Source organism: Colletotrichum scovillei (assembly GCF_011075155.1).
Source record: "Colletotrichum scovillei strain TJNH1 chromosome Unknown Contig00009, whole genome shotgun sequence".
NCBI classification, from domain to species: Eukaryota; Fungi; Ascomycota; class Sordariomycetes; order Glomerellales; family Glomerellaceae; genus Colletotrichum; species Colletotrichum scovillei.
Window position 1 is genome coordinate 5141954 of NW_023336267.1, and position 12305 is coordinate 5154258.

At 53.9% G+C, this 12305-nt stretch overlaps 2 protein-coding genes across 2 annotated transcripts; one reads left to right on the forward strand and one right to left on the reverse strand.

The window, feature by feature from the left end:
* The first annotated feature begins 783 nt into the window (after nt 1-783).
* HER10_EVM0010443 (glycosyl hydrolase family 71) lies at nt 784-2809 on the forward strand. The gene is made up of 4 exons (XM_035479903.1): nt 784-1317; nt 1394-1627; nt 1685-2092; nt 2158-2809. The coding sequence occupies exons 1-4, from the start codon at nt 1144-1146 to the stop codon at nt 2779-2781; spliced, it is 1440 nt and encodes a 479-aa protein (XP_035329988.1). The 5' UTR covers nt 784-1143; the 3' UTR covers nt 2782-2809.
* Nucleotides 2810-2971: 162 nt separating this feature from the next.
* HER10_EVM0005108 (SH3 domain-containing protein) lies at nt 2972-10491 on the reverse strand. The gene is made up of 2 exons (XM_035474733.1): nt 3969-10491; nt 2972-3905 (listed from the first exon to the last, which is right to left on the reverse strand). Exons 1-2 carry the CDS (start codon nt 9541-9543, stop codon nt 3250-3252), a joined length of 6231 nt encoding a protein of 2076 aa, XP_035329301.1. The 5' UTR covers nt 9544-10491; the 3' UTR covers nt 2972-3249.
* Nucleotides 10492-12305: the final 1814 nt, after the last annotated feature.

Genomic DNA, 12305 nt, shown 5'->3' on the forward strand with positions numbered 1-12305 from the left:
TATTGGCGAACCTTCTTGTTGTTCATCCCGTGTTTGCCTTGCGTATAGATGTCCCGTATCATTGAGGCCATCCACACAATGATACAAGGTGAAATCAATTGTGCTCGCAACGAAGGCTTGACCCACAGGATCCACCGCTACGGGTCTTAGTCGACTCACGCTTCGAGTTTTTCAACTTCCACAGTCTCTATGGCTCAGTCGGTAGAGCGTTGGTCTCATATTCATACATATGACTCTAGATCATCTAGAGATATCCAAAGGTCGCAAGTTCGAGCCTTGCTAGGGACAATTCCTTTTGTTTTTGCCACTATTTAGTACCTAACATGCCATTTATTGCCAAGATTCAACTATCTAAGCATCAATTGATGGTCAGGTATTGTCTCGCTCACTTTTTCCTCTTTTCTCCATCCAGCAAGCATAAGACTAGCTCATTATGTCGACAACGCAAACACAGGCATGGGTTTAGAGAGGAAAGACTGATTAACTACCTGGTTTTCTCTCTTGGTTGATTCAACGACATGTTTCAGAAAACGAAAACTAAGAAACAGTCCTAGAAACAATTCAGTATGCCTTTTCTTTCTTCTTGTGTTATCCAGCCAGCCTACAATACCTACATTCCGATCGGTTGCGCCGAATCATGTTCCTTGGCCCGAGTTGAGCAGCGATAAAAATAGCAGCAACCACTATCCAAACGGATTCAGCCGCTGTCTTCAACATTAGCACTTTAAACCACGACTCAGAACCTGCAACCCACTAAACAACACCTGCGCAACGCACTGTAAGTAGCTAATAACCTGCAGTATAACATCGCAGCGGCACATGATAGTTGCACAACACCTTCGTTCAACGTCGAAAGAAAGACCGCCGATAACCTCACCCAAATGCAGCCAACCCCCAAGATCAATCGTCCGGATAACTCGGGATGCTGCTAAGCCCTCGGCTACGCAGTAATGGGGCAGCAGATGGACTACTATCGTTCGCCAAGTCTGAAAGCTTTCGCCATCCCACCATACGTGTCATTTAACTGGAGCTCTTGTATCCGTAGATGCAGCGGGCGCACGCGTCACTCCTGAAAGTGAGTGAGTTTGACGTGGGGACTTAACTCACTCTCCCCAAAACACCAAAACCGCGAGACACACAACCATGAGGAAATTCTTCAGGGAAGCAAAGCAAAAGATCGAGGCCGAAATCGCCTCCATCACCGGCGACGATGAGCCTCAACAGCAGCAGCAGCAGCCGCCGCAGCATCAACAGCAGTACTACCCCCCTCAACCGCCGCATCAGGGGTTCGAGCGAGCGGTATTCGCTCATTTCATGGTTCGTGACATCCCCAAGGAGGCCTCCTCAACACCACACAATGAGATGCAAATGTGAAACTGACACACATCACCAGCTGAGCAATACCTGCGAGTACACCGAGGACGAGTACAAAGTCGACATCGGCCTCGCCCAGCAAGCGCACATTGACGCCTTCGTCCTAAACTTTGGCATCCACGAGGAAGCCATCGTCAAGCTCCCCGACGTCTTCGCCGCCGCCGAGCAGACGGGCTTCAAGCTCCTCTTATCCTTCGACTACGAAGGAGCAGGAGCATGGCCCAAGGAGCGCGTCATCGAAATCGTCAGCAGAGTAGGTCTCAATGTCCTGCCCTTTACTCAAAGTCTGAGATACTAATCGCCCCAAAAGTTTGGCCCCTCACCAGCCTACTTCAAACGCGGTCACCGACCCCTCGTCTCGACCTTTGAAGGCGTCGGCAACGCAGCCGACTGGCACGAGATCAAGGCCGCGACGAACTGCTTCTTCATCCCCTCCTTCTCCTCCATCGGCGCCGACAACGCCCTCAAGACGGGCGTCACCGACGGCCTCTTCAGCTGGGCCGCCTGGCCCCACGGCAACGCGCGCAAGATGGACGAGGGCCTCGACGCATCGTACCGCCACGCCCTCGGCCCGCACCGCCCTTACATGGTCGCCGTCTCCCCCTGGTTCTACACCAACCTGCCCACCTGGAACAAGAACTGGGCCTGGAAGGGTGATGACCTGTGGAGCGATCGGTGGAACGAGATCTTGGCCATGAGGCCCGAGTACGTGCAGATCGTGAGTTCACACATACGAAACCCACCCACCTTTCAGGAGCGCGATATTGACCACAAACGCAACAGCTCACCTGGAACGACTTTGGAGAATCGCACTACATAGGCCCCCTCCACGAAAAACAGTTCGGCGCCTTCGAATACGGCCAAGCCCCCTTCAACTACGTCCGCGACATGCCCCACGACGGCTGGCGCCTCCTCCTCCCCTTCCTCATCGACCTCTACAAATACGGCACCGCCACCGTCCGCCGCGAGGGTCTCGTAACCTGGTACCGCCTCCACCCGGCCCACGCAGGCGACGCCGGCGGCACGACGGGCAACACCGCCTCCCACGGCCAGGAGCTCTTCCACCCGTCCGAGATCATGGAGGACAAAATCGTCTTCTCGGCGCTGCTGACGGGCCCCGCGCAGGTTACCGTGAGCGTGGGCGGCGTCGCCGAGGAGGCTCATTGGGACGAGGATGATGGAACCCCTGCGCGTGGTGGCGTGGGCGTGTATCACGGTAGTGCACCGTTTAATGGCCGGACGGGCGAGGTTGTCGTGACTGTGCACCGCGGCGGGGATGTTGCGGCTCAGGTGCAGGGGCGGCCCATTACAACCGAGTGCCATCATGGAGGAATGAATAACTGGAATGCGTGGGTTGGCGCTGCCGAATCTCATATGGAAACACATGCTGTTGCGTATTTGGGTTAGTCGCGATGATATAGACCATAGATCACCAGGATAAATGCTAGAGATGAGAATCCGTGGTATTGGGCACACCACAGTAAGACGCATATTTGTTGTCCAGAGTATTTTGTGTTTTTACACACACTTGGTGTGAAACCAGGTATTATTCACAACCAGAACCTGAAAAAAATGAGGTGCATCTGCGGCGCTGTGTCGCCTTGCAGATGAGGGGGGATCCTACAGATACATATCCAGAACACCATCCCGCCAACCGTTCCCCGTCTGTACAAATCGCAAAAAGCCAGTGAAAAAAAGTATAGACATCTTGAATGGAATCACGGAGAAGCACCCCGTGACGGCCTTGGACCTGCCCCTGGGAACCAAGCAGACGCTCCCTCCCCTACACTTGTGCCATCATTATGAGACCGGATATTGCCATTCACCCGTCGTCTTGTTCATGTAACCAAGCTGCTCGGCTGCTGCCGTGAAGTCCTACTCCTCGTGCACGCTGACCATGGTACCGTTACCCTTAGCAGACTTCTTACCAAGTTTCAACATGCTGAGCCTCTTTCTGACGCTTCCACGTTTGACGATGCCAAGTGCGTCCACGGGCCGTTCGTCCTTGTACTCCCGCTCCTTCTCTGTCAAGTTCGTTCCTGCGTCTGAACTGCGCCGTCCGCCCGAGTCCGTGATCCATTCGCTGGTGGCATCGTTACTGCCTAGAATCCGCGGTATGTCGCTGGACGGAGCTCGGAAGAAGCTGCTGCGACGGTTGGCGTTGCTTGTGATGGTCACGTTGTCCTGTGTCTTGCTGAAGCTTCGGCTGCGGTGGCTAACAGTGTCCTCAGCTTCTGGTGTCGTTTGAGGGTCGCTGTTGGTCTGTTGCAATACTGGAGATTCCTTCTTACGGCCTCCCAAGAAGCTCAGACGTGTGCCACGCCCTTGGCGGATGGCAACTGGCTGGACCGTTGACACTTCTTCCACAGCGACTCCGTTCGTCATGGCACCAGCAATGCTCTGCGGTTGAGGCGATACTTGTTCGGTGGATGGCGACGACCGTCTGTATGTCGGTGAAGCATTGGCAGACTCCCTCGATGGCTGCTGAGGAGCGAAGAGGGCAATCTCAGGCGCAAATGTGCTTTCGAAGTCTGTAACGTATTAGCATGGGGCGATTAGGCAGGAGGTCTTGAGCAGGAGGAAGAAAGACTGACATCGTTGAAGTTCCTCGTGCCTTTCATTGAGGATTTCGTTGGTACTTCTAGAAAAGGTTGCGAGGCACCGCTTGATCATGATCGCATGGTCTACGAGGGCCATCTTAATCGCGTTGTCTTCGGGGTCAAGCTCAGGTTCAACCTCTTCTTCTTCTTCGAGCACATCGTGCTCGTCATCCTCGGGTTCTGCACGGGATGGCAGTAATTGGCGATAACATGCCACGCTATTTTCCGAATCTGGGTTGACCGACACACTTACTGCGTCGACGAGCAGCTGTGCATTCTCTTCGTCGCCCTCGGTAATCCGCTTCTCGATCACTGTCATTTCCTGCGTCTTCCTTACAATCCGCTCTAAGCCGGTCTGGCGGGCACTGAGTTTGATCTCCTCGGTATGCACGATTTCGCTGCGACGAAGAATTGTCGGGAATGGGTCGGCAGTGGTGAATACCATCTTCTCCGCAAAGTGTTCCTGAACAGGGCCAGATGTGCTGCGCTTAGAAGACACCGAGAAGCTCTGAGGGTGGGCGGATACCAGGTAATCGCGGATTACTTGGGCAACGCGAGCGCGCTGGAATACTTGGTGTGACAGATCGCGGTGCGGTGTGATGGCAGAAACGACCAAGAATTGGCCTTCAACATCGTCGACATCGCCACCGGTGACGATCTGAGCGGACGGGTACTGCTCCTGCATACGATCGGTGAAGGCAGAGGCGCGCTCGGTCGGCGAGCCTTCGTACACAAACTCCTTGTCACGGAGGCTAGAGGGGAAGCCCAGTCCTTTGTATACCACTTTGAAATACTTGGGCACCAGCTTGTCGCTTTTGGAAATAGTTTCGTAAATAGTGGCAATGGCTCGCTCGGTTCTGGCCAGTTTGGCAAAGTCGAATACGTTGCTCTCGTACTGCATTCGGAGTTCCTGGTAGGCAGCCAAAGCGCTAGTCCAGGCCTCACCCTCCTCGAAGTGCTTGATCATGTCGAAGTAGATGCGTTCCTTGCGCTCGAATGAGGTTTGGATGGGGAATTCCGGGTCATCCAGAGCAGTTACTTGCTTCGTAGGGTCCCAGTCGTAAAGGTCGGCGTGCAAACGGAGGGCCAAACCAGCTTCGCAGTGGTTCCTCGCCTCGCCCTGAAGAATGGCCAACTGATGGACGTATCTGATGAAGATTTCCTCCTTCTGCATGTCGCGGAGGAACTCCATCAGGCGTAACCGGTTGATCAGGTGGGATGCTTCGCTCGTGTTATCGCTGCTGTGTACGGCAACGAGAAGATCCAGGAACTCGTCGACAGTCGCCATCAGATCACGGATACCGGCGTAGAGGGGCTCGTCGGGAACGCTCGACAGCGGCGCGAATCTCTCCAGGACCTCGTTAACGAACAGCTTCTGCAGTATGCTTTCCGTCAGGGGCTTGGACTTGAAGTAGTGGTCCAGGCAGTCAATCATCTCGGTCTGGATGACGGACAAGTCTTCGCTCAGGGTCCATTCGCTGACAATCATTGTCTGCAACACCTCGACGGCCATGCGTCGCAAACCTTCGTGGACACTAAGACAAAGCTCGACGATGGGGCCAACAAGAGTAGGGACGTATTGAACCTGGTAGCCACCCATCTTGGATAGGCCATATCGTGCACGCTCGTCACTACTCGTCTCCCAACCAATGGCCTCCCAAGTCCGTCTGAGCAGTTCAGCGCCATGTTCTCGCACGTCGCCAGCGATCTTCCAGACTGCTCTCCGCTTCTGTTCAGGGAAGGTCTCCAGGGCCAGAGATGGGCTCCCAACAAGCTTCAGCATCGTCGTGAAGAACATTTTCCAAAGTTCCGTATTGAAGTTTTCGGCTTCGTCGGGATGGGGGAGGAAGGACTCGAGCAGTATGCTGGACAAGTACTGCAAGGTTCTCATTGTGGATTTGTGGTGATATATGTAGACACTCAGCCACTCGTGCGGGAATGCCTCACCCATCAAGATGCTCATATGTACGCGAAGGGTGTTCTCGAGGAGGGCGGTCAGGTCTCCTTCTGTTAGTTCCAGCTGCATGCCGCTCGGGGAATTCGAAACTGCCGATAAAATTGCAGAAAGCTCAACCAACGCTTCGTCAAAAGTAGACTCCTCCGCGATAGGCTTGGAGGGAAAGGGGTATGAAGTAGGGAAAAGAAGTGAAAGACGGCTGCGAGGCTTGCTCGAAGTGGCCACAATAGAGAGGTATGTATCGATGATCTTTGGTAGGTAGTCGGGGATCTCAGGGCCGAGGTTGTCGATCTGACCGGCAAGGATTGAGCAACAAAGACGAACTTGCTCCTTCCATGAATCAGTGACGTCCTCATTATGACCCCAGTGCGGCGCGATCCATCGGACGGTATTGGCCGTGAGAGCTGACTTTTGTTCCGGGTGCGAGAAGATATCCAGCTTGGAGTAGTTGATGATGAGCACAAGCTTGTACAGGACCAGCTTGCCCTTAACAAGCGAACACGAGTCGAGGAAATCGATAGCAATGTGCAAAATCTCCTCAGTCGTCAGGAGTCCAGTCAGCTCTGGCAACCAAGTGTGAAAATGTTGAACAGCTAACGTCTGACTGCCAACAAGGACAGGTGCATTGCTGCGCATCATGGAATCGAGAGCTTTGAAGATGTTCCTCAATTCCCGAGTGAAACCAGGAGCGGAGTGCGAAGTCGTGATGCCTATTCCGGCTTCCTTGGCCTTTTGCTGGCCTCGAGCGTGGGTGATGAACTTGAGGATGTGTCGCACGACCTTGAAAGTGGAGCGGAGCTTCCTCGAGGTCTGGGCCTCGGTAGGCTTCTCCAGCAGGCGAGTGAACGATCTCACCAGACAGGCCGTGGCGAACGGGTAGTTGAAGCGGTTTTCCGCATAGTGGTCGACGAGCGGGCCGAGATTGAAACGTCTGTCATGCACAATGCCCAGGACTCTAACCAGTGCAGTGAATACAAGGTCTTCGTATTCGTCATTGCCCGAGTGTTCCACCAGGACGCCAAAGAGACCATCAAGAACGTCGCTAAGGAGCTTGACAACCTCGATTTCGGGAACGAAGATCAGATGCTTCAGTAACATCGGGATATCCTCCTTGGCAGCTTCTTTCCACTTGAGCAGGCCCAAGACGATGCGATCTTGGGAAAATCGTGTGCTGCATAGGTATGTGTCGACTCGGAGGAGCGCAAGAGGACCCGTTACCTCGGAAGAGTGTTCGTCGTTTCCTCTAGCACTCCATTGCAGTGATAGATAACCCCCTTTGCCGGTCGGGCCAGCTTGAGCCGTCGAGGTAAACTCATCCGTCTTGTATAACAGCAGGGCATGTGCTCCGTCTCGGACAAAAGCCTCTTGGTTCCACAGTGGCATGTGGGCAACCGCGAACGGCGCATTCGGCATGTCGGATAAGAACATGACTATGTGCGAAGTGAAGACATCTTCTGGTGGAACAGCAAGTCGGACGGTCTGGCTCCAGTGCTCCCCCCTCTCAACAGCCACAGATTTCCACGTGGTAATTCCTTCGGTGTTGGACGAAGAAAAGATGCAGTTCGGAATCTTCTCCCCGCCTGTTCTCCGTACCTCGAGTGTAACCTGTAGGTTATTCCCGTGTACACTCCCAGAGAGTGTGGCGGGGTTGCCTGCATATCTGGACAACAAATTTTGCTTGGAGAGCGCAGCAGTATCGAGAGTAACATAAATGTCCGATCTAGCTTTTGTAGGCGCGCCAGAGAAGCCCATCTTGTTTGTTTTGCGAATGCCAGCCAACAAAGTTGGCGTTATCTTGACCAGCGCATCCACATCCGGGTGATTGAAGGACTTGAGATGCACCTGGACTCGCTCAGTTCGGCGTGACTTTTCGTAATGCCCACTCTTGCTGTCCATGAGGTCCCGGATAAGGGTATCCCACTCCTCGTGGAGACCCTGCTTCTCTGTCGGTAGTGTTGGTGATGGCGACCAAATGCTCACGACCTGTTCCACATCTTCGTCCTGCTTCATGACCGCATTGAGTTTCAGGACACCAATTCCCACCGTCCGTTCGGCCATGTGGAAACCAGAGCCGCCATCAAATGAGCCACGCTGTCTGGAGCCGGCAGTGCTGGGAGGTGCGGCGCTGTCTTGGCTCTCGTCCTGTGTCGGGGGGCGACCCTCGGGCTGTTCTGTTAATGAATCGAGCTTGGGTGTGGCATTCCCTCTGGAAAAGGCTGAGCGACCACTCTTGGACCCCCACATCAGACTTCTTCTAGAAGGTTTGTTGCCACTCGCAGAAGGTGGCTTTGAGGGATCTTTGGAATATCCTCCACCCTGTGACTTGACGCCAGAACGAGAGTCCGGCTTCCCGCTGGGAATAACTTGCTGACTCGAACGCACCTTGACGACGAGGTATAGCTCGGTTTCCGCCGATGCAACGTCGCCAATGTCTTGTGCTGAAAGATCGGCGAATATTGTTCTAGTTTGGCCCGATTTCGCCAGACTTCCTATCGTTCCCCCGGGTGGTATGTCAATGATGAAGCATTCGGTGAGAGCGGCGGCCTGCCCTCCCACCGGCTTTGCTACGAGATAGACTACCAGTGATGTCTCCTCGGCCGATGCGCCGGCAAATCCCTTCACGTCAACGAGCAGGTGGTGCAGGGCCGTCGGTTCTACAGTGGGCACCGGTGGCTCATCCAGAACGCTCATGACGGACTGCAACTTCGTAATGTCGACTACCGAGTCATCGCCCGTCAATACTCGTCCCCGGTCTGCGGGGTCTCGAACAATGACCTCCCCTCCACATAGCTTGTTCACCCGCACCAGGTCCCAGACTGTCTTTTCGCGCAACTTGTCATATTCGTGTCGTGTGAGGACGTTATGGAGGAACTGTTGTCGGCTAAGGTTGAGCGTCTGGATCAACTGCGATAGCTTCTCCAAGCGAGGGTATTGGCGAGATAGGAGTAGGCCATGTAGATTGGTCGAATGCCACTCTCGGAGACAGCTGGCAATTTCATCAATAAGCGGTTCAGCTGCTGATGTTGGGGTTTCGTCGCCAATCTTGAGCATCGGTACGGGGGCGGCCGGCCGTGGGGCGTCAGGATCGCGCTTGACGGGGATGGAAAGTCGACCCTGAGTGCCGTTGGGTAGTTCCCCAAGCGGTTTGCGACCCTTGATCTCGATTCTGGAGCCTTTGGACCCTCGTGAGCTTCCTAGAGATTTGTGACCGTCTTTCAGTTTGGGTTTCTCGGTAGCTGTCGGCGTCAACCCGCTCTTTCCCGAGTCGCTACCGAGTTGAACATCGCCAGCGGCAGCAGCATCGTCGCTTGTAGCATCGTCTAGGTCCTCCGTGTCGTCAGATTCACCCAAAACCTCGCGAACCTCGACGCAACTTCGGGGAAAGATGCCACTGAAAACGCGGGCTTCGAGTGTTTGGCCCTTTACGGACGTCAGTCCGGCCAGCAGACTGGGTGGGGCTACCAAGTAGCCACGCAACCAGTTGCCATCCGGGGTTTCTTCAATGATGTAGAGCTCATCGCCGAGTTCGAGAGGGAGATCGGCCGGGCCCGAGGCGGCAAAAGGAAATGTCGCAACGGCGAAGGCAATGCGAGGAAGAGGCTGCCAGGGCATTGAAGGCTCGGTTCGTCGACGACGTGCGCAAAGATGTGGTCGGTATGTGGAGGAACGAAGGACGATGGAGACGAAAACCGATGAACCTGTAACAAATACAGCTTAGCACGGGGCCCAGAACGCAAGGCAAAGGATACGGGAGGATGGTGATCGATTGCGAACCTGTGGGACCCTGGCAGGGCTGTTTCTGGTGGTGAGGTGGCCTCGTGGAGACGATCGGCTATCGCTTCATCAGGAACAATCGACACGGGCCGGGTTCGTGTAGTCTTGGTTCAGCAATTCGAAGAAGTGGTTGCGTGGGGGCAAGCAACGTAGGCGAGGAAGAGGGTGAATGAGTGAAATGGCGCAAATGGATCGATGGGCTCGGCGTTTGGCGTTGCTTGAGTTGGGACGACAAGGGCGGCGGTGATGTGTTGCTTGCAGTCTTGCAGTACGATGCAACGGCGACTACAGTATGTGGCTTCTATCTCGAGTCTGGCGTTCGTGTGAAGGCGAATGGAGCAAATGGGTATCCGTAATTTTTCTCGCAGGGAAATTCGGCCGGCCCAAGGTAGGAGAGCAGAAGAGGGTCGGCAGAGGAGGAGGGGGTCGGTGGGTTGGGTGGTTGGACTGGGGGATAAGGGACGGGGTATCAACAATGAATATGATTGCAGGCAAAAGGCGAAAAGAAAGCGACAAAGTCGTTCAAGGGTCGTATCGTGGTTCGGGGGACCCAAGCGGTATGTTCCCTGGTTATTCCCTCTGTGATGGTCATGTATCAGATCAGGGCGGCGGATGGCGGGTTCAACGGCTGACTACTGCTGCTTTGGGCAGACGGACAGACAGATGAATCAAGGGAGGAATTGGCAGATGGCGGGAAGGGGGAAGAGGTGAGAAAAAAAAAGTCATGAGAGACACCAAACGGTCCTTGACTACCTACGCTGGGCTACGTTTAGATGTGAAGAATTTCCTGGCATGAGCGACAACGAACAATGAAGATTGAGCATTGGGACGCGCAGCCGTGTGTGGTGCATTGAGCAGTAAGGTACATACCACAAGCCCAGACCAACGGAAAGCAAGAGCCCCTGAAGCACACAGCAGGGACAGCCAGGAAAGGGAAGGCACCTCCCAATTGTTGTGTGTGCCTGCACGGAGTATGTGCCTGAGCCTTGCTGTGAGTGGCTGGTGGAGAGCATTGGGGAGAATTGACTTGGGCTGGGCTGAGGCTGGACTGCAGTCTGATTGGCCAGATGAGGCTCGAAGAGCACGAGGTGTGGTGGGTCACTCAGGGTGTGCACGGCTCACTCATCAATCAAGAGGGGACCTGGAACGGGGGGAGGAACGACTGTGGAATCAGGAAGGAATGCAATGAAATAATCCGAGGCTGTACGTAGCATATACACCGCAGTACGGATACACTCGCATGAATAGAATCAATTACTTTCGTAGTATACGTATATACATTACTTAAGTATTCATACGGCCATTACCTTAGTCATTCCAAAGTGGCATTAATTGATGCAAATACCAATTCATCTTCGAGACAAGCACGGAAAGTCCGATGTCTTCTCATTGTCGCGACCCAAACTACGAAGTACAGGCACAAAACATGTTTCATTTCATTCAATGACATGACGTCCCCATGCGACCCCATCGGGACCATCCCGCAAGAGCACCTCGCGTGGTTTGCCTTCAATAAAGCCAAGACCAAAGATCATTAGACAAAGACCAGACCGGAAGAAGAGGATTGCGATCGCTGCGACTGGGGTTCCCATCGAGTCAAGAGCGGAGGCTCAGCGACTCGATTGGAATCTCTTTTTGGAAGCAACTGTCATTTCAATTCTATTCAAAGCATTCCAATCTCAAGCAGGGTATGTCCCATCTCGTCTCAAACCGGTTCGAGCAGAAGCGACACCCGAACGCCTGAGAAACTCCCGTCGTTCAATTAACTCAATCCGCCCAACCTTTACCTATGCCACAATGGACGCAGCCTCCATGTCTTGGACCCTGGACCCTATTTAAACCTCAGCTGAGGGTGGAAAAGAAAACAACAACATGAGCACAGACAAAGACTGAGAGACATATGATCGCATGGCCTCATTCTACCATTCTGTTCTGCCGCCTGCCTCCCTTATCGAGTACCTATGCCATGGTGGAAGTACCTCAGCAGTAAGGTAGCAGTAGCAGTAGTAAGATAGTCAGTGCATCATGTACCTTTACATGTGACCGCTGCAGCCCTCAACGCCCGTCCGTTGTCCTGGGCAGCAGCTACCACTTTCATCTCATCACGCTTGGCCGCTAAACAACGCCGAGAAAACAAGGCCGTTGCCTCTCTTTCTCATCCTCTTTCGATTTCTTTCAGCATCTTAGCTGACGGGTTTTTCAGGGACCGGCCGAGCGATTGTTGTGCCCGCCCATCGACTCGGTCGTGGCTTGTGATGCAATGCATTTCATTGTCTCTTACCCCGTTTGGGAAGATGCCAGTCCGCAACTCAAGGTTAGTGGCGCAGGAACATTCTCATGTATCTATCCTGAGTAAGAGACGCATACCGGTACAAGATCGCGGAAGTATCTCTCCTCTGTTTTCTCAAACTATCAAACAGGTGGATCCATTCAATTATCAGAAAAAGCTTGTGGTTGGTCGCGGCCGTGCCATTCTATAGTCCGGGCGCCGACTTGCGTCTGCGCTAGACTCGAAGAAGCCTGGCTTTCAGCTTTTTGTGCGTGTCTTTGTGTACGTACCGCATCTGAAGTCCCCGGAGCCCCTCCTTCCCGCGACCAAC

Bases quoted from the DNA above. Each gene is read 5' to 3' on its own strand.
- HER10_EVM0010443 (XM_035479903.1), top strand. From the start codon at position 1,144: ATGAGGAAATTCTTCAGGGAAGCAAAGCAAAAGATCGAGGCCGAAATC. The intron at 1,318-1,393 runs GTTCGTGACATC...ACACATCACCAG, and splicing joins CGGTATTCGCTCATTTCATG to CTGAGCAATACCTGCGAGTA. The intron at 1,628-1,684 runs GTAGGTCTCAAT...TCGCCCCAAAAG, and splicing joins TCATCGAAATCGTCAGCAGA to TTTGGCCCCTCACCAGCCTA.
- HER10_EVM0005108 (XM_035474733.1), bottom strand. From the start codon at position 9,543: ATGCCCTGGCAGCCTCTTCCTCGCATTGCCTTCGCCGTTGCGACATTT. The intron at 3,906-3,968 runs GTCAGTCTTTCT...AATACGTTACAG, and splicing joins GCACGAGGAACTTCAACGAT to ACTTCGAAAGCACATTTGCG.